At 42.0% G+C, this 21,848-nt stretch overlaps 1 protein-coding gene across 1 annotated transcript in view; it reads left to right on the plus strand.

The window, feature by feature from the left end:
* Positions 1-20,403, plus strand: part of IARS1 (isoleucyl-tRNA synthetase 1) — an 85,034-nt gene extending 64,631 nt beyond the window's left edge. The window contains exons 27-35 of the mRNA XM_080994253.1: positions 27-201; positions 907-1,019; positions 1,870-1,965; positions 3,268-3,444; positions 6,346-6,457; positions 7,351-7,476; positions 11,366-11,506; positions 12,320-12,472; positions 19,843-20,403. Of these exons, the coding sequence (XP_080850379.1) occupies positions 27-201; positions 907-1,019; positions 1,870-1,965; positions 3,268-3,444; positions 6,346-6,457; positions 7,351-7,476; positions 11,366-11,506; positions 12,320-12,472; positions 19,843-19,925 (1,176 nt within the window). The 3' untranslated portion in view covers positions 19,926-20,403. The remainder of the gene's footprint in view (positions 1-26; positions 202-906; positions 1,020-1,869; positions 1,966-3,267; positions 3,445-6,345; positions 6,458-7,350; positions 7,477-11,365; positions 11,507-12,319; positions 12,473-19,842) is intronic.
* The last annotated feature ends 1,445 nt before the right edge of the window (positions 20,404-21,848 follow it).

Below are 21,848 nucleotides of genomic sequence, written 5' to 3' on the forward strand. Positions count from 1 at the left end.
TTATTACTTTTTTGGGAAATGCACAGGAACTGAATGTCCGTCAAGTGACATTATCAACTGAGAAAGATAAATATGGGATCCGCCTAAGAGCAGAACCTGATCACATGGTGCTTGGGAAGCGTCTGAAAGGTGCCTTTAAATCTGTTATGGCTGCTGTGAAGGAATTGAAAAGTGAGCAGTTGGAAGAATTCCAGAAGACTGGTTAGTATCAGTGGAGTATGTGTAGTTTGTCAGAAAAGTGTGATGACCTTGGAAACAGACACAAAATAATTTTTATTTTAAAGTATGGAAACCAATCCATTTAGCTGCTTGGTTTTCTTTTCTAGTCTAAAAGCAAAAAGGCAGAGATTTAAAAGCTATTTCTCTTGTTAGTATATTGTCAAATGTTTATAGGTTCCATAAACATATTGGAAAATAACTGCAAAGAGGAGAAAGGTTAAATCAATTCTGCAAAACGAGGAAATGTTCAGGGAAGCGCTTAGTCAGGGGTCTAAATGTCTATAAAAGAAACCAAACTACCTTGAGTAGAAAATGTTTTTATACTTCTCATATTTTGCTTTGAATGTTCTTTGGATGGTCTAAGTTTTCAGAACCTGGAACACTTTGTTCCAGTTATTCTGCCAGAGACTGAAGAGTTGGAAACTGGATTTTCAAAGTTACTGAGGGAATTTTGACAGGCGGGAGACCCCATCCTCCTGTAAATTTCTGATAAACATCTGGCCCATGGAGCAAAAATGTTTGTTCTAAACACAAGAAAGTCAGAGAAATACATTGATATGGATGTTGTCATTCAAACAAGAGACAGAAAACATCAGTACATTGAAATGTCGACTAATTGCACGTTTTTGAAAGCTTGGAACACTTGCTTAATATAAAATAGGTAATTCTCTGGTTTAAATGAATCAGGCACCATTGTTGTAGAAGGTCATGAACTGCATGAAGAAGATCTCCGTCTGATGTACACCTTTAACCAGGCTGAAGGAGGATCTGCCCAGTTTGAAGCACATTCTGATTCTCAGGTATCAAATGTAGTGATCAGTGACGATGGTGGGAAATCCAGATGTTCATGTTGCTAGCACTAGTTGCTGTGGATCAGTACCTCTGCAATATAGAACCTCTACCATACCATTTTGGCATATCTGCTCGAGATGGCAGGAAACAGTGATCCAAAGAGTTGCTTAGGCTCATGCAAGGATTTTGAACTAACCCAGGGGAATGTTTGACATAGAGCAGTTGGCTTCTGTTCCATATCATAAATGGACATAATCGCATTATAGCAGTTGCAGGAAGTGTAGAACTGAGCAGATAAATTAAAGAAGAGCAGAACAAAAAATTGGCTGGAATTTGGAGAAGGAGCTGTGCCATTAGCAGCAATAGCTTAAATGAGGAGGAGCGCTTTGCAAGTCTAAGCAATGACGTCCTCAGATAAGTGTCCTCCATAATAACTGCAGGACGTTAACTGTTTTTTCTGATCCTGTGGCTGGCTATTTCACTTTCAAGTAGCTATGCCCAGCTAAAATCTAAAGACCTGCAGTGTGCCTAGCACCCCATCACTACCACCACAACCTGTATTGTCACTATTGACATCAGGGCAAAAAGTGAAGCACACCATGCATGGGGTTGCCCTAGTGTGCCCCATTGTGCATGTTTCTAGCAGTATATATATATTTGAAACAAAATAAAAAAAATCCTTCCAGTAGCACCTTAGTATATATATTGTAACAGTTCAAAAGAACAACAAAGATTGAGTTAATAGTAACTAGCTCTAACTTGTAAAACACAGTTTCTCTTGTCTCAATCCACATGAACATGTCTATGATTGTTGTTATAAAACAAGATCTATATAGCATCTGCCTTTTTTCTGGCCAGGTTTTGGTTCTCCTGGATGTTACTCCCGATCAGTCTATGGTTGATGAAGGCGTTGCACGTGAAGTAATAAATCGCATCCAGAAACTTCGGAAGAAGGTTAGTAAATCTGGGAAATGAAGCACAAGAGCAGCCTCCTCTCCTGTAGTTTCCAACAGTTGGTATTCAGAAGCATGGTGCCTCTGACCATGGAGGCAGAGCACAGCTGTTGTGGCTAGAACAGGATAGCCTTTTCCACCATGAATTTGTCTAATCCTCTTTTAAAGCCATCCAAGTTGATGGCCATCACTGCCTCCTGTGGAAGCAAATTCTATAGTTTAAATATGTGCTGTGTTATGACGTGCTTTCTTTTGTCTGTCTGGAATCCTCTAGCATTCAGCTTCACTGAATGTCCACAAATTTTAGTGTTACGAGAGAGGGAGAAAAATGTTTTTCTACTCACTTTGACTGATAGCATGTCCACTCACTGTTGGGCCTGGTGTCACTACCCACAATGCTAGAGGAGTCTACCTCTTTGGGGATTTCTAGCTTGTTGAATTCAACACTTTCTTTGATGTATAGGGTGACACCACCTCCAGTCTGTTGTTCCCTGTCCTATCAAATTTAGATCCAGAGATACAGTTGTGTCCCACCAGTTCTCTCCATTCCATCAGATTTTTGTTATGCCCAGTATATGAATGCCGTCCTCTTAAGACCAGGCACTCCAGTTTGCGCATCTTGACTTGGAGGCTTTCTGGCATTAGCGTATAAACACTTATAAACCGTGACTCTCTCAAAGTATATTTGGCAGTTGTGTGTTGGCCTGCGGTGCTTTGGCCTCTCTCAGTTGTTATCCTGTGTGCCTGCACTCACAATGTCTAGTTATATGCACGAAGAACAGATGGCTATAAAAGGAGACTAGAAAAGATGATTTAAAAAATGAGCATGACATAGGTAATTGTGTGTGAAGGTGACTTCTCATTTTATTAAGATAACAAGAACTATAGATGCCATTGCTCAATCAACAGCAGACTCCTCCAGAACAGAATTGTGTTCATTTGGTTAATATTTTTAAATCTGGGGACAGTATTTGTTGGTCAATTCTACTTTTTGTTTGCATTCTTAAATATAAAAAGCAATTGCTCGTTGCAGAATACCTTTGTTTTTCTTGGTGAAATCTTCTTTATTTTGAAGAAAAATGTTTTGTAGAGTGCCATTGGACTTTGGCTAAGACAAACTAACATGTGATGTGCAGTTAGATGCTTTTCTGCTTGCCAGAATATTTGCTATAATTATGCTTGACTTTTTAAATGTGTGTTTTGTTCTGATTATACCAAAAACAGATTTTACTTTTTGGTTGCAAATATTTGGCTATAGGTAATCTTTATTGCTCACTCAATTGGGTTGCTGATTTTGTTACAGCGCAATCTTGTTCCAACTGATGAAATTACAGTGTATTACCGTGCTCATCCAGAAGGTGATTATCTTGATACTGTTATTAAGGAGCATACAGATTTCATTTTTGCAACAATAAAGGCTGCCTTGAAGCCATACCCAGTGCCTACCTCAACGGAAGTGCTTATTCAAGAGAAAACCCAGGTAAAAACAAGCAAGAATTTCTTTGGAAAATATTCACCTCACCCCATTATCTGAATAATGCATTGCCTCACATTAAATGTTTATTGGACCAGAGTCGGTATATCCATTTCAGATGTTCATATTATATGACAAGCTTTAAGTTCAGGAAGTCACAGAAATCATCCAAGTGGTTTCAGAACTGGTCAGCATGGACTTACATACCCAGCACTAAAAACCCTCTTGGTTTTCTGCATTTCAGCTAATCATCTCTACCATATGAAATTAAAACTCAGAAATGCATGTTGTAGGTTACCTTTTTGACTGTATCTACTGATTTCAAGTAAAGCAAATTAATTCTGATGATGCTCAGGAGTCTCTTTAATGCAGACTTGATAGACCTTAATCCACAGGGGTAGTATCTGTTCAAATGTTTCTTAAGAGCTACATTGTGCTTACTGTAGCCACTGCCGCTTGAGAAAAAGTGCTTTCTCAACTCCCAGAGCCTACCTTTCACTTTTTATCATGTGGGTGTCACCTGTAAGCTGGGTATTTCACAGGAACACCATGTTTTGCAGATGCCTCCTTTATGTGGTCTAACTCTATCCTTTATAAGAGCAAAGAATTGTGTAAATGTAGCAATATGTATTATTGGGCATAGGTTGTGGCTTATAAATAGCGCATCTCCCCATGCAGAAAATGCCAGCTCCGTTACTCTCCCAAGTTAAGTCTTGCTGGGCCAGTGCATGTGTTGGATATATTTTACTCACCTGAGTATAAAGTGAATGCATCTGGGTAGCACAGTATAGAAGTGTGAAAAGACCATACATTATTTTTTCTTTTATATCGAATAGTAGATTTTTAAAAAATAGAACAATGCATGTCTTGAAATTATTTCAAAGACTTTTAAGCTGCACAACGAATTTAAACTGCACAACATAACTGTTATTTTGTGTATCTTAAAGGACGCAGGTGGCACTGTGGGTTAAATCACAGAGCCTAGGGCATGCCGATCAGAAGGTCATCGGTTCGTATCCCTGCGACGGGGTGAACTCCCGTTGTTCGGTCCCAGCTCCTGCCAACCTAGCAGTTCAAAAGCACGTCAAAGTGCAAATAGATAAATAGGTACCACTCCGGTGGGAAGGTAAACGGCATTTCTGTGCGCTGCTCTGGTTTGCCCGAAGTGGCTTAGTCATGCTGGCCACATGACCTGGAAGCTGTACACTGGCTCCCTCGGCCAATAAAGCAAGATGAGCACCGCAACCCCAGAGTTGACCGTGACTGGACTTAACGGTCAGGGGTCCCTTTACCTTTTAAAGGAAGTAGTCATTTACTTTTCTGGTAATCTATGAAGTTGCCTAACAGAAATGTAAATGTCTTTGTCTATTGATATGACCTTGATAGATAGAAAACTAATCTAAGCCCCCAGAATATAATCCCTGTATTACTTCATTAGCAAATAACTTGGAAACATATGAAAATAGTAGTGTATAGTCATCTAATAATTTGTTCATACAGTTAAAATGAGGCAAATCTGCAAGATGTTGGTGACAGTCCCATTCATTGTGATGAATACAGATTTAAATGTAATTTGGTGAGAATAATAGTTTAATGCAAGATACTGAGCAACAATGTGTTGCAGTTCTGGGACAGCCAGAAAAAGCAAATTCTATGTTAATTTTACTGGTGTATGAACAGATGGTTGATCTAAATGGAATAGATGAGTCTTGCAATTTTTTCATATTTTCATTTTATCAGGTCAAAAGCCCTTTGGTTGCTTAGGCTGGAATACTGTTTCAGTTAAGCCTAAAAACCTTAAATCAGGCATAGGCAAACTCGGCCCTCCAGATGTTTTGGGACTACAACTCCCATCATCCCTGACCACTGGTCCTGTTAGCTGGGGATGATGTGAGTTGTAGTCCCAAAAAATATGGAGGGCCGAGTTTGCCTATGCCTGCCTTAAACAACCTACAGCCTTCTGGAAAATAAAGCTATATATGAAAAAGGCAAAAAGTCCAAAGCAGTACCAAAACCTTGCTTTAGACCAAATAATTATGCAAATCAGGGTGCAATGAATATTAATGAAACTGCAAAAATTCCAAGCAACTACCCCATTTTTGAGTGACTTCCCCCTGTCCTTTCAGCCCCTCATGCTTCATTCCATTCTGCTGAAAACAGGGTCCCCTGACTCTCTATGAGACTGTGGGGGAAAATAAGGACAAGAAACCCTACTTCCATTTATTAATGGAATGGTAATTTTTCTGTCAAAGGATTCAAACTTAAAAATTAATTTCCTCTGGTTTTAGCATCTTTAAAATGCTAATCTTCAGCAAAATACTACCCAGTCTTTAAAGGCATTTTTACAGGTTAAAGTCTACAGGTTCCAGTCCTATGTGCACCCAGATAAATAAAAATAATAACGTTTTGGGGGAAATGGCCCTTAACACTTGCATGGTAGCTGTGAAGGTTTTTGTGTGTGTAGCTTTGCACCCACACTTTCTTACTATTCAGAATTCTTAATTGAGCTTTGAAATGTGACAGTTTCCTGGTGGCTAATGGGTAGTAACAGTTGCCCCCTAGTGGCCAACATTAGCAGACCCAGAAATGGCATTTCATAATGTTATCTGCATGTGCTGCTGTGACTTCTTTCTGTCTTCCTCTGATTTTCTGCATTTAACTTTTTTGCAGCCTTAAAAGTTTGTTTGCTGGCTTATAAATTGCAAATATTATATTTTTAATGTCACCAGGGTTGCCTCTGCTAACATACTGTATTGCAGTCTTTTATTATGAAGCAGCGTTAAATTACAACTATTGTCACTATCATCCCTGCAGCATTTCCAAGTTGTAATAATTCTGAGGGGAAATAGTTTGAGTGTCTCCTCTTAGAATATTAATTTTCAGAAAATGTAACACTTGTTTATTTAGCTGAAGGGATCAGAACTGGAAATTACACTAGCCAAAGGTGCTCTGAGTCATCGCATTGAGCCAGCATGTGCTTATGTCAATCTGAACATCTCTGTGAATGGGAAAGAGCAAGGTAGGAATTCCTTAAACTATTTCTGAAAGGTACTTGTCATTTGTCTTCTTTGAAACTGCTGCATCAAAAATCAAAAACTGCTTTTTAAAAATGTTATGGCAAGGACCCAAAGGGTAGCTCACACAAAGGGTTTGCATATCCTTAATAAGACTTCTTCCTTTTGAAGGCTTGACCCCTGTGCCAGATCGCAAGCAGCTTTTGGAAGCTATTTCCATTTCTCATGTGCCTTGTTATGTGCAGTGGAGAGCAACCGTTCAAGAAAAATCAGTTTCAACCTCCTTTGGCTCCTTTGAATTAGTTTTACATATGTTTTAATCCTGACAATTTTCTTTTAAAAAAATCAATTTAAATATTTTTTAACAAAGTCAACCTTGAAAATTGTGTTTAGGCATCTTAACCATTTGAACCATTGTGCTTGGTTATTTAGTGTCAATTTTAGAGAATATATTGAACTGATATAATTGAAATGAAGTTATAATTCCTGGATGAGATGAAAGAATTGTGCAATCCAAGTAACTTGCTTGGTAAATGTATTCACCCAGTAGGTGTGTATTCACAGCGGGGGGGGGGGGGGGCTTTTTCACCCTGAGAGCCTTGTTCTTTTGTGGAAAGCCTCTGAGGGCCTCATGCCAAGGAGGGGAGGCAACGGTGGGTGCAGCAATGGATGTGATTTTTGCCTTTGTACAGTAACCTACATTCCAGCCAGGCAAAATCAATTGAGGGACGTATGGAGAAGGAATGGGATGGGGAAATGGCCAGCGAGAGTCCCAAGAGCCACATTTGTTCCCTGGGCCTGCCCCCTGCCCCTTACATATAGCTGTAACAGTATTGACAACAAATTGATTAAACAAAATTGGTTTCTTACAATTGCTGCTTTGTGCTTCTCTTTCCAGCTGGTACGGTGTTGCTGGAAAATCCCAAAGGAGATAATACATTAGACTTTGCCAAACTTGTTAACACCATTTCATGCATTTTTGGTCTTGAAAATTCAAAGTTAGCGGTTTTCAATGGAAAAACAGGTGGGTAGTGTGGTTAAGTGCGATGAGGGCTCATGTGCAAGCAGCACACACTTCTCACCGTGTCTGTGTGTTTGCGTGTTTTGGGGAAATTATTATTACTGCAGTTTTATAGCACAGGTGACACTTGCTTTAAAATTAAAATCTCCTTGGAAGTGTGCCTAGTCTTGGACCTGTGTTTTACTTTACTTTTTGACAAGAAGTTTATACACTGTTGGAACTGGTTATAAACAACTCCAGAATTATATTTTAAAAAATCCTCCTGAAGGCTGCTTCTGTGGTAAATTTGCTCAATTTCAGATGGAATATTCAGGAGAGTGCTTTTTGACTCCTTATTTGGCTACTTAAACCCAGAAGAACAAGTTGTGATAGCATTTCAAACTCTGATATAGTTAGAACGTATGCGGTTTACATTCTAAAGCTGTCATAAAGCCATTTCTCTGCTGTTGCCACTTTGAAGTGTTTTGTCATACGGAGGTTTGAAGATCTCCAGACTTGTATATACAGAACAATTTTGTTAAAATACACTTTAGGTTTTAACTTGTTCCTCTCTTAAACAGGTAGACAATAATTTTGACACATAAAACTTTGCAGCGACAAGAAACAAAACATGACTGATGCAATAAAAAGTAACAAAAGGATCTGAGTAAAAAACTCACACTATGTTCATATTGTGTTGTATGGCCATTGTTACCCTTTTAAAGGATTTTTTTTAAAAAAGGAACTGCTGATCCTGTAGCAACACATGGAAAGCACATAGACCCTATGGAGGTTTCCTGAACCCCCTTGTTGCTGGTGTCCTAGCTGTCAACTTTTTCTTAAAAGAATTTAAGAGAAATTGAATATGCCATAGCAAACAGTTTCACGCTAGTACTTTGCTTAAAGGCTTTCATGTACATTTCAGAAACATATTTTTGAGTATACTTTGCATAGCACATGTGTAGTGTCACACTTTATGGAAGTTTTATACTGCTCACACATAGTTATCTCATCGGTTTTGTTTGGTAGCTTTTACCATGGATATTCAGAAGAAGGTGAAACAGCAGATAGGGGTGAGCCTGAGTGAGGGGAGCTATTAACTAAATCTTTCTCCACTGTAAAAAGTGCTTTCCTTCTCAGTGACGTATGTAGGTGGCTGCTTTTTGGTAAGCCCTTTGTATTCTGATTGTGGTGGTAGAAATACTCCATTGTGAGCTTGTTCTCACAAGCCCAATTGGCTGCAGCTTTCTCACCCTTCAAATTGGCCTTCTTCCTAGCAACGGTAATGATGCAGCCAATCAGATTTGTCTATGTGATGACAGCCAAAGCTAACTCACAGTGAAAGCAGTGCCTAGTTGTGTTTTGGGAGAGATCTATTGATTTTGCAAAAAACTGCCCAATGTTTAGTTTATCTCCTTCCCATATAAAACGAAATTGTGGTCTACACCAGATGTTGGCAGTTTTAGCTTATACATATGCATTGTAAATATAGGGTTTAGGAATATAGGGTTTAGGAAACAGGACAGATAATAGAATGATTCCACATTTTTTTCTGCTTTGTGTTTAATATCCTAATGTTGTAAACAGAGAAAGCTATATATGAAAAAGATGAAACGGTCAGGTAACAGGAAAGCACTTTTCATTTTTTAAACTGTTAATTATAGTGATTTCTTGTTTGCCCGGATCATCTTGAGCTGTATTGTTCTCTCTGCTGTGTCAAGATGCATGGTGCCATTATCTTTGGAGTAAAAAACAAAAAACAAGCCTGCACAAAGAGCAGTGTGCTCATCAAGCCACATGAGCACAAAGCAATACAGCTGAATCTGCTGTATCATCACTTAGTGATGAGGGTCAGTGGGAAGGTTTATCTCTGGTCTACTCAGCATTTTGAACCAAATGTTCAGCTATAGCACCTTTACTGAATATTGAGCTCATATTCCAAATTATGTATCTGCTTATGTGGTTTTGCTTGGCAGACACAGAGAGGCAGACTAATTTGCATGTCTTAGAATGTGATTTTTCTAAATATAAAAGTTTGGACAAATAAATTTTGCTCCACATAATTCCACACAGCTATAGAAATATTTTTTTGTAATTAATGCACTTGCTTTAAAATGCAGCTCTGTAAGATTCTGTAACATCTCTTAATTTATATTTATTCAAATAAGTTGAAGATCTATTCAACTGATTTGAACTTAAAATTATTCTTGCTGTATTGTCACTCATATGTGTGTGTGCATATGTATATATATTAACAAGTTAATTTCAGAGTGTTTGGAAGATTTGTGATTTATGTTCACACAAGATGGCACCAATTCATTGATACACCTTCTCCAAAATCTCATATCAGGCATGAGAGGGTAAAAGGTGTGGGAATTGCTTTTTGAGTGGTGTGTATTGACAGATCCCCACCCCAATTTATGGCATATTCACATAATGTGTAGATCCTAATATGGCATTTCTTGCAATTCATTGACTGATGATGATTGGGTGTGCCATCCTTATTTGCTGGTAAATTTATTCAAGCACTAGACTTTTAGTCTGATGCTGTCAGAATTTCTGCCTTCTGCAGATGAAAAAAATCAAAGAAATCCTTTTGTGCAATACTTCTTAATGCAATAAATGCATTAATAAATGCCTTCTCCATTGTTAGCAGTCTTCGCTGTCCTTCTAGACAGCACACTTTAAAAAAAAATCAAAAGGGGAAAAATAAGCAAGAAGGCTCCTTTGGGAGGAAGGGTGAAAGATAACTTTAATAAATAACAAACTTTTAAAAAATGGTTTCTAGAAGGATTTCAGGACAGCATGCATGGGGACCCCCCTCCCAGAATCTTGCATGGTAGGTTAGGCTGGACAGTAATGATAGACTTACATGGAAATCTTACGTTTTGTTTTAACTCACCTGAACAATTTGGTGTCCTCAGCAAACCCAACTGCCTCACTGCTCACCCCTATTTCTAGATAATTCATGAACATTTCTGAAAGCACAGGTCCTAATATGGATCTTTGGAAAACTTCACTTTCTATATCCTCCATTAAAAGAACTGTCCATTTATTCCTACCCTCTGCTTCCTGTTCCTTGTCCTATGGATCAGTAGCTCTTAACCCATAACTTCCAAACTTACTCAGGAGTCTTGGGCGCGGTGCTTTATCAAAAGCTTTTTGAAAGTCTTAAGGGCACAGTGTCAACTGGATCACCTCTATATGCTTGTTGACCCTCTCACTAAGATTTTAGAATTCTTTCTAACAAGACTTCTCCTTGCAGAAATAGGATGCAACACTGAGAGTCTTGACACCCTGGTAACATAAGAATGGCCCAGACTTTGCAATGTAGGACGTCCCGATCCAGGCACATCAATCCAGTCCAAAGATGCTTCCTAATCTTTATTCTCTTTATGCCATATACATTTGGGATGGCAAAACTGTGGCTTTGTGGATGTTTCTAGACTAGAAGTCTCATCATCCCTGATCATTGGCTACGCTGGCTGGGGCTGACATGAGGTGGAGTTCAACAACACCTAATGTCTACTGCACTATAAGTATTCCCAGCAAGTGAGTACAAATAATCAAAAATGTTTCCAGTTTAAGGAGGAGTATCTGTGAACTCCATACACACTGCCCAGGCTAGCACCCTGGAGAGGTCACTTTGGTGCTGCTAACACAGCAAAACAATACAGGAGGTAGCTGTTACAAGTTAGTGGTATCTGCAGCCACAGCAGGCGCTGTGATTCTTCAGCAGCTTGACTTCACCCCCGGAGGTGCACTCCATTGTCTCTCAAAACAGATGGATGCCAACAATCTGTGAACTGCATCTGAAAGCAAACTTACTGTAAGCAGCTGACCAGTATCAGGTGATAACTGGGAGAGTTGTTGCTTGTTGGTTTGCTTATAGCAGCCGGATTTTTCTTTTCAGAACTGAAAAACCAAACAGACTTGCTGAGTCTCAGTGGAAAGATGCTTCATGTAACTGCGGGGTCAGTGCCAGCCTTGAACAGTCTTGATGGCTTCCTCTGTCAGTATATCAATTTACAACTAGTGAATGCAAAACCACAAGGTAATTATACTGATCATATGATACGAGATCAAATTATTTATTGCAACTTAAATCTTGGGCCCCGTTTGAAATCTAGCTAAAGGCATGGCTGCTTCCTGTTTCCAGTTGCTGTGGTTACATGTGACCCCCCGTCACACAATTAAATAGGCACAAGTCATGATCTTTCTGCCTCTCCCCAAACAGTAATACTATTAAGGTTTTGACATGCTGGAGTTTCTTTTGAGGGAGGTAAGGTAAAGAACTGAAGTGATATTGCGGGGAAAGACAACAGTAAGTTGTAGCCTGGGGTTTTCATAGGACATAAGAAGACAAAACGAAATTATCTCTAGAGCTGAAAATAGAATTAACAAGACCAGCTCAAGGATATATACTGGAGAGCAGCTGTTCTGGATGTGTGCGAAACAGAGGCATTTACTCGACAATCCCATTGCATGTACTCTCATGTCTTGGGCAAGTTCAGTTATCACCTTGATCTTGTTCTCACAAATTCTGTAGATGTTGTACATTTATGCTAGACAAATTGTATTGGCATATCATCGTAGATTTAATATAAAAGCATTGCAAAATCCTTTCTTAACACGAGGCAGCCAACTTCCAGCCTTGCTCGGGGTGTGAATTATGAATGATAGTGCATCCCCATGCAATCCCATGTATTTAATGGGGCTTGCTCCTGGGTAAATGCACATGGGATTACAGCCTGAGGCTGGCATCAGAGTTCTAGGAGGGTGTAGGAGAAATGCATGCCTGTGGGACGTAAGGAAACCTTTTGTTTCTTTTTCGCTGCTGAGAATCATCACAACTTGTTTCCTGCAGAGTGTCTGAATGGATTGGTGGGAACTCTTCTAATGGAAAACCCGGTTGGTCAGAACGGACTCACATATCAAGGGCTTCTGCATGAAACGGGGAAAGTGTTTGGACTCAGAAGCAGGCGGCTAAAATTGTTCCTGGATGAAGCGCTGACAGAAGGTAAGCAGAGGGAGCTGTCCTTATGCAACTTTGCTTCATGCTGTGATAAGTCTCATGCTGCTCTTAGTATTTCTTGGTTTTTTTTTTAATAAAAAACCTCCTAGATACTTTAATAAAATCTGTGTTAGAACAAAAAAAATAATAATATCCCAGCATGGTAGAGAGAAGGCTCAGCTACAACCTTTTCTCATTATGTAAATGTCCAATGTGCACAGAAAGATTTTGTGCAGAGGAGCAGTCAGTCATGTCAGCCCCTGCTAGTGTTTCAAGCAGTACTGTCTTCACACATCTTTTACGTACACTGGCCTAGTTCTCATCGGGGTGATAAACCAATCTGTTAAGGCAGAGGTTTTCAGCCTTTTTGAGTGCATGCCGCCTTTGACCAACTACAGTCTTTCTGCAGCTCTCCTGTGGGATACCTGGTAAAACTTGTGTTGTTTCGTCATTCCCTGCAATCCTAACCATGCTTGCTTGTAAGTAAGCCCTACTGAATTCCTGCCCCCAGCAAAGTACGGGGCTAGGGTTGGATCAAGTCACTTGTGGCCAAAGCAAGAAGTGACAAGTTCTTACCTATTAACCTGCCCACTGGTATCTCACCATTAAATGAAGTATTTAACAGAATCCCAGTTTGGAAAACTAGAACCTTAAGGCAGAGTTACCACCACAACAGCTGTTAAGACCAAGCACCAGCAGTGAAGCTTAGAATTCTTCTTTAGCCTGTGGGAAGTGTGTCTTATAAATGTTCACAGTTGCCCATTTGCAGTCCAATCCTATGTGGGTTTATAAAAATTAAGTCCCACTGAGCCCAACTAGACTTACTGCCTAGGAATTTATGGATACACCATTTAGATTGGCAGCGTCCTCCCCTGCTTCCCCCACCAGCCCTTACAAACAGGTCACCTGTCTCTCTCTCATGACAAGTGAAGGTTTGCTGAACTTCAGTGTCCCAACTCCAGGAGTGTGCCACTTGTTTGGGTCCTTCCCCACCCCCTAACACCTTTCCCTTGATGCCAGCATTAGAAATAGGTAGGAACCCTGCAAGGTCTCCCTGCCTAGGGATCCAGAGCTATTTCTCCGCATGGTTCACTTCACCCTGCCCTGTGCCATCATGTTTTCTCCCCATTCACCATGGTTCCATCACTGCCCCATGAGGACTGGTCCTGATTCCAAGCTAGAGCCACCCCAGAAAGTCAACAGACTATAACCCTGAGTTCAAGGAGGGAGCCTGGCTTGCTGTGGCCACTGCAAACCAATCAAGCCATGCTATTTTGACTTGACCAATCCATTTACTGCTTCTTACTTCCTCAAATAAGTACTGCCCCGCAGCTGGTTTAACAACTCCCTGCCCCATAATCAACCAGTCACCCCCTCTTCCTTTGCACATGGCATGTAGAGAGCAAGGGGGCAGAACAAGGGGTGGCTCTGCATGGGAGGGACGAGTGTGAAATGACAAGCCTTTTGACCAGTAAATGACAAGTGCAGTTGCATGGTAGGTGGTACCAACTGAGTAACAGCAGTGCCAACCAATTGGAAAGAAGGATAGTTTCCCTCCAATATCGTTCCCCATTCCCCGGTGGCTGCCCGTGGCTTCCCCCACAACGCCCATGACCATCATTCAAGGTGCCACAGATTGCCACAGTGCTTCGCTTGAAAACCACTGTGTTACGGGGAAAGTGCTGGGTTGTCAGGATCCCATGATCGACCACGCCCCCCCCGGTGCGATCGACCTGTTGGACACCCCTGATCTACATACCGTATTTTTCTCTCCATAACACTCACTTTTTTTCTCCTAGAAAGTAAGGGGAAATGTCTGTGCGTGTTATGGAGCGAATGCCTACGGATGGCGGGGCGATCTGCTGCAGTCGTGAGCAGAGGATCCACGGTTCCCCTTCCTTCTCTCTTCCGTGGCTCGCTTTGAAACAGCAAAGCGGGAGAGGAGCCGCTTACACAGGTGTAAGCGGCTCCTGTCTGGTTGGCTGCTTTAAATCAACCATGCTCTCTGTCCCTCTCTCCTCCCCACTCAGCTCGCTAAATAGCAACAAAGCTTTTCAGTGAGCCGAGCCGGGGAGGAGGGAGAGAAGCAGAGCCTGCTTGTTTTAAAGGAGCAAAGCGGGAGAGGAGAGGAGCCTTCTTCCCTTATACCCCTCTTCTGCATTATTAGCAGCATCCCTCTCCACACACCCCACGTGTGCTCCTTGTCCCTTGAGTGCTTTTCCTTCCCTCCCCACTTAAAACGTGGTTACAAAGCACGGATCCACATGGATCCTCAGGAATTTTGCACTGGGTCACCCCAAATTCACCATCAGATCACATAGCATGTCCATGGCTACAGCATGCACCAAAAAACACACACGCACCCACTGTTTCATGGGGCCGCAATGGCGCAAAAACGTGGTTACAAAGCATGGATCCACATGGATCCTCAGGATTTTTGCATTGGGCTACCCCAAACTCACTGCCAGATCACATGTCTGTGGCCACAGCATGAACCACAAAAATCATACATCCACTGTTTCGTTTAGAATATTTTTTTTCTTGTTTTCCTCCTCTAAAAACTACGTGCGTGTTATGGTCAGGTGCGTGTTATAGAGCGAAAAATACGGTAATTACAAAGAATAGCACAGTAGTCATAAAAATAAATAAAACATTTAAAACTACATCACGAAACTGAACAATTTACACATAAAAATACAAAAAGTTAATATCACTTAATATCAGTAACAACAGCAAAAACTCCAAACAAAACTTTCCCCCAAATACCCCAGTCCTTGCTGGGCAGCAGCCACAGCAGCAGTCCTTATGAGGCCTGTCAGGCCCCTGTCCTAATCAAAACAAAATTAAGATCTGAAAATACAACAGGTGCCCCAGGCTCCCTTAGTGGTATTGTGGAGACTGTTTTCTCAGATAAAGTGGTTACTGTATGCTTATTTAAACACATAAAAGCATCTGAAATTGAGACATTTTATCTCATTAAACTTAAAGCATTTGAGAAAGGCATAAAACAAAACACAGCAACTTGTGTAAATGGAAAATGAGGCAGTACTTGAAATCTTGATGACCTGAGAAAACGTGAGAGGAATTGAACATTGCATTTTAATGCTAGAACAAAGTTGATTTTCATCTTCTGTCAGTGTTGCAGGGCAGAAAAAAGTTATTACAGTAAATGTTCCATGAAGATTGTCTGACAATTATCTCAGTAAAATGACTGTCTTGGTAAAATAACTGACAAACACTATGATGTATAGTAATTAGATATTGTCCACTTGAAATATGTGTATATCTCATTCAAGAAAATATCCTATTCTTTTTTTATTCTACTACTACTTGAGGAACTTTTGCTACAGTTAAGCATGTCAGTTAATTCAATCAGGAACATGACGTGAACTTTTTAAAAGTGTGCCGTACATTTAGTAACAAGCACTTTAAAAAGTAAAATGCATTTGTCTTAACAGTAAGAGCTATTGATTTATCATATTGATGAGTGTGTGGATATTAAAATCTAGCATTAAATTGGCAGTGGTTATTTTGAGAATGCTGCCAGTGATCTTGTTTGCATGATGTGGTAAGCCAGACTGTGGCTTGGGATTGTCCTTTGCTGCAGCTCAGTGTTAGGGAGCTGAGCCATGAACCTGGGTTGGGACTACATGCTAAGCCAAACCTCGGAGTAAAAAAGGCAGCGGGGAGGAGAAGCAAAGCAGTTGCAAGCTTATCTTCAGGAATCTGCATAGTCATGCCATCGTTTGGTTTGCAAACCAGGCCAGTGTTAGACATAACTTTTTATTTACATTGGTACCTCGGGTTACATACGCTTCAGGTTACAGACTCCGCTAACCCAGAAATAGTACCTCGGGTTAAGAACTTTGCTTCAGGATGAGAATAGAAATCGTGCTCCGGCGGCGTGATGGCAGCAGGAAGCCCCATTAGCTAACATGGTACTTCAGGTTAAGAACAGTTTCAGGTTAAGAATGGACCTCCAGAATGAATTAAGTACTTAACCCCAGGTACCGTAATGTAGTCCTCAGAAACTTATGGAGGTGTCTAGGGGAGAAATTGTTGTTGGCTTCAAGCGAGGTTTATGGATAAAATGAAATGGCAGAGCATTTTGAGTGATCCTTCACAATGATGGCACAGATGGATGTTGGTAACAATAATAACAACCATAGATTAAACTTTGGTAACTGCTGCTTGCCCCTACTTCAGCTGTCAAGCTGGAACAAGAGATTACTTCCCCATTTTCTGATATATAAGGTATGGTACTCTGCAGTCACAGAGAACCTGAGGCAGGGATGAGGTGTTGTCTTGCTCTATGTCAAGCAGCATGAATCTTGCTGCCTCTGTCATTTCAGTTCCTGGCACAAACTAAGAGAGAAAGAAAGACTGTTGACACATCATGATGTATATGCGTGATCTGGGATACTACTTTGTTAAATGTGCAAGAGCTTCTGAATGCACAGGTTATGGGGTGGAGCCAATAAGTGCAGTTTTGACTCGCTCTGTCTTCACTGTACAGCTGATGTTTGTTTGAACAGAGCATGTCATTTTGCTCCAAGCATCGAAGGAGGTTGGACCAGGGAGTGAAATTCCTGCTGTTTGTGCCTTTCTCCAAGGCCCAGCATGAAATGAGGCTTACCCCATCTCATCCCTTATGTTCTTTGCATATATTAGAAAATTCAAGGGACTTTGGTGCTAATTATAGCCAGTCTTTCATAGCATCATGTCTTTGGCATTTTTTTCATAGCATCAGCAGTTTTGTTAACAGTTTGAGGTTTGACAGGAGATTTACAACAATTGCAGCATCATATTTAATGAAAACAGCATATCTCTTGAAATTTGCATTGCAAAATAGATTGGGGGGGAATGAGTTGGGTGTGAAATTCAGGCTCTTATCACAACTACATGGTTCCACTGATTTTATTTTTTATTTTTTTCCAGTTTGTGCAGAGGCATAAATAGTCCAGTTCAACTGAGAGGCAATAGTGCCTTATCTATCCTGGCATAAGATTTGTTGTAAATTGATAAATATCTGCATACCAAATGAGTGAGATACGGACTTCTATAGGTGGAGAGGAGGGTGTGAGACAGCAAACATTTATCAGCTCGGGAATTTAAATGCTAATGGTATTCATGTGGCAGTCTGGTTGTATGAATCTTCTATTACAGTCAGGTGGTGATTTCTAATCCTCTGAACATGATACTCCAGAGGCAGGTTTAAAAGATGATAAATCTTATCTGACACAAACTGTACACCACACTCTAATTTCTGGCATGAGGCTAGCAAATTAATTTTTCAAAAAAGTGAGACTGCAGAAATATCAAAAAGAAAGTGGCTCCACTTGTTTCTAGGGCCCAAAAGAGAGAGAGGGTTCTACCTGTTGGTCTAGTGCTGAGAAGGTCCAGGTTCTGACTTGTGGCCCTCAAGAAGGCATGAACTCATGAAAAGGGATGAATGGAAGCTTGCCCCATACCTGGTAACAACATTAACATCTCTAGGAAGCTCTGGTGGTGCTGGAGGACTAGGTTTTCCTGTCTGTGGCATGCGAGTTGGATCTATATGCTGTGTTGGACCTAATATGCTCTTCACCACAGATATCTTTCTGTGCTGCTGCTATGATAACAGGAGAAGCCGAGTGATGTAATTTATCTGTTTATAGATGCTGTGTCTACCCAGGGTGACAGAACTCATTAAAGCATGCTGAAACCAATGTCAGAATGGCCAGCTTTGCTTTATGAAGCAATTGTGCACATATTGCAATGGGAATCATTTACGGCTATGATTTGTTTGCTGCAGGCTTATCTTGCGTACTGGCATATTGCTAACTACACTCTTTAAATAAGTAAATTCAGAGGCAGATTTTATGCTTCTACCTTCTGTATCTTTCAGTTCATTTTCTATCAGTTTCAGCTGGACTGTTCTTTAGGGCTGGGCTATATCAGCTTTTCAACATTGCAGTGTATCACCAAGCCAAACATCACGGTCTGGTGGTATATTGCAGGGTTGAAAAAACAAGCTGCATTGGCCTCAGCCCACCCCCCACCCCCAGCTGAGCATTCAACTGCCCCTGCCCCCCAGTTGAGCAAGCCCCATGCCTCTCTGGCTCCCGGGGCAGGTATCAGGGCTCGCTCAGCTAGGGGAGCAGGAGCAGTTTAAAGAAGCCAAGGGAGGACTAAGCTGTATCAGCCCTGCAATACAGCTTGCTCCTCCCTCTGCGGTATGAGAGGTAGAGCGATGGTGGTTTCACCTGGCAGTATATCACAGGTGAAACAGTTGCTGCTCCTGAGTACCTCTGCTACCAGCAGCCCGATGTTGAAAGCAGCGCTGGTAGCAGAGGGACTTGGGAGTGGTGGTGGTTTCACCTGCAATATACCACAGCTGCCATCCCAATACATCGCCTAGGCCTACTGTTACTTGAGTCACCACCTGAATTATTTCCATAACACAAATTGAAAAACATTAAAAGTATAATATTTGAGCTTACAAGTGCTATATTTGAAGTGGCATATTCTTTAGCTTTTTAAGAGGATTCCTAATTTTGTTTTTTGGACTGCAAAATGGAGATGAGCTTTAGCTTATAGATCTTTTGTTTAATTTTTCAGGTAAATGAGCAGCCTACTGCAAAATTTAGGTTGGGTCTTAAGCACACTGAGATGCAACTCTACAGCTGGCCAAAGGCCAGGTGAGGCTCCATAGGAAGTGCTGTGAGTGCCACAGCTGCCATGAGGACTGGCAACGTTGCCATGGAAAGTAACCACATCAGCCAGCCCATTCACTCCACATAATCCCTTCTATTCAGAGGTTACCAATAATGGAAGCAGACTCAATGTTTCTGCTCATATGCCATTAAGGTGACACATATATCAGGCCTATAACTGATCCAGGTGGATGCACCTGTTCGCTGTCTGGGTTTACCAGTACATCTATCTTGTAGATTCCTGGTGACGCTTTCAGAGTAGCTTGATGTCAATGTTAAGATAAAAAGGACTTGCTGTGACCCAGGCATGTGTCTCTGACACCATAGCAGAATTGGAAAGGTAGGGAACATTAATATAAAACCTGTTAAGGTACACATAGAAGTCCTCATTTTGATTTTGATTGACACCTAACAAATAAATTGTAACTCTTGTTCTAGATGCTTGCAAATCTAATTCCATATTTTTCTTTGATATGATCTTCAATATGATAAAGCTTCATTAAGAAAAAAACCGTTACTTTGTTGTAATACAAAAACCTGATTTATTTTTTAAAATGTATGCTATATGAGATGGATTGTTTTTATGCCCTGTGTATGTTGCGACCCAGCCTGGCACCATTGGGTCATGAACGGTAGGATGCAAAATTTAAAAATAATGTTCAATGTTCTCTTTCCTTTCAGAGATTACAAGGAATACCTCCATGAAAACTTTAAATACGAAGACGGTGTATGTTCATGCTGCACCAACAACAGCTGAATGTTGAACAGTTTGGACTTTGTCATGGAGAAACCTGATTAGCAATTGGGATAGAATCCCCAAAGTGTTTAGGGTGATTTGAACAACAGGAGCGCTACATGGAATGTGTTTCTATCAGTGCATGTGTAATATGCTGCTTTAGGTTAAAATACAGTGATTTTTCATTATGTTATGAGATATTTAAAAGCTATGCAGAGTAATACCCAGTCTCAAATACTCAGAAGGATCTATGCAGTGGCCTGAAAGAAATTGAGATGAGTACCTCAGTATTGCTGTTCTGTCTGTTCTTTATAGAGAGGCTATCTTCAGTTTTTCAAATGTTTCTGTTTCTGCAACATTCATACTATGCTATGTTGGCTTGAACCCTAATTAAATAAGAGTAACCTGATGTTTTTTCATCAATGCTGACAGGCTATTCATGAAGTATGTATTGACACACATTCTCTAATATCCATGATTTTGAACAATAAATTGCTTTATCTAGATGGCTGCATTACATGATTTAATGGTTAACTAAAGAAACACTCTGCTTGTCTTAAAGAGGAGTGTTGGAGGGCCACGGATACCAAGACTGTAGCTAGGTAAATATTGTTTGGTTGGTTTTGTTTTTGTTTTTTTGCTAAGTACCGTATTTTTCGTTCCATAGGACGCTCCATCCCATAGGACGCACCTACTTTTTGGGGGGGAAATAAAGGAAAAATTTTTTTCCTTTATTTCCCCCCCAAAACCAGGTTGGGGAACAGTGGGATGGCGGCGCTGCGCTTCCCCGTTGTCCCCCGAGCTTGTGGGGCTGGCCGATGTCTGCCCGGCGTGAGGGGCGCTCTGCTTCAGGGCGCTCCACGCGCCGGGCGGCAGGATGCAGACACCTGCGCGAAGCACGGGGCGTCCTCTGGAGGGCGCCCCATGCTCTGCGCTGCCGGCTGCCGCCTGCAAGCCGTGCGCGCTCGGGGGGAGTTCCCCCGGGCGCGCAAGGCTTGTGGACACCTGCGCGAAGCACGGGGCATCCTCCGGAGGGCGCCCCATGCTCCAGGCTGCCGCCCGCAAGCCTTGCGCTCCCGGGGGAGATCCCCCGGGTGCGCAAGGCTTGCCGACACCTGCGCGAAGCACAGGGCGTCCTCCGGAGGGCGCCCCATGCTCCGCGCTGCAGGCTGCCGCCCACAAGCCTTGCGCTCCCGGGGGGAGATCCCCCGGATGCGCAAGGCTTGCCGACACCTGTGCGAAGCACAGGACGTCCTCTGGAGGGCGCCCCGTGCTCCGCGCTGCAGGCTGCCGCCCACAAGCCTTGCGCTCCCGGGGGGGATCTCCCCCCGGGCGCGCAAGGCTTGTGGACACCTGCGCGAAGCACGGGGCGTCCTCCGGAGGACGCCCCGTGCTCCGCGCTGCAGGCTGCCGCCCGCAAGCCGTGCGCGCCCGGGGGGATCTCCCCCCGGGCGCACAAGGCTTGCGGGCACCTGCGCGAAGCACGGGGCATCCTCCGGAGGGCGCCCCATGCTCCGCGCTGCAGGCTGCCGCCCGCAAGCCTTGCGTGCCCGGGGGAACTCCCCCCGGGTGCGCAAGGCTTGCAGATAGCTTCCTGTAGCCTGGAGAGCGAGAGGTGTCGGTGCGCACCGACGCCTCTCGCTCTCCAGGCTTCAGCGAAAGCCTGCATTCGCCCCATAGGACGCACACACATTTCCCCATCATTTTTGGAGGGGAAAAAGTGCGTCCTATAGGGCGAAAAATATGGTAGGTTTGATAGAATTTAGTGTGCTTTGCTTTTGCTGATTTTTAAAAAATGCTTTCACTTTGTGACTATTTCTTGGTTATGAAGATGGAGCAAAAAAAATAAATCAATTTGATTGGCATCGTGAATTCAGAGTCAGGGGACTGATGGTGGAACGACCATGCATGGTCAGAAGGAAAAGAGGGAGCGGACTTGGAGGAGGAGGCA

The sequence above is a fragment of the Podarcis pityusensis genome (genome assembly GCF_964106645.2).
Source record: "Podarcis pityusensis genome assembly, chromosome: 2".
Taxonomy (NCBI): Eukaryota; Metazoa; Chordata; class Lepidosauria; order Squamata; family Lacertidae; genus Podarcis; species Podarcis pityusensis.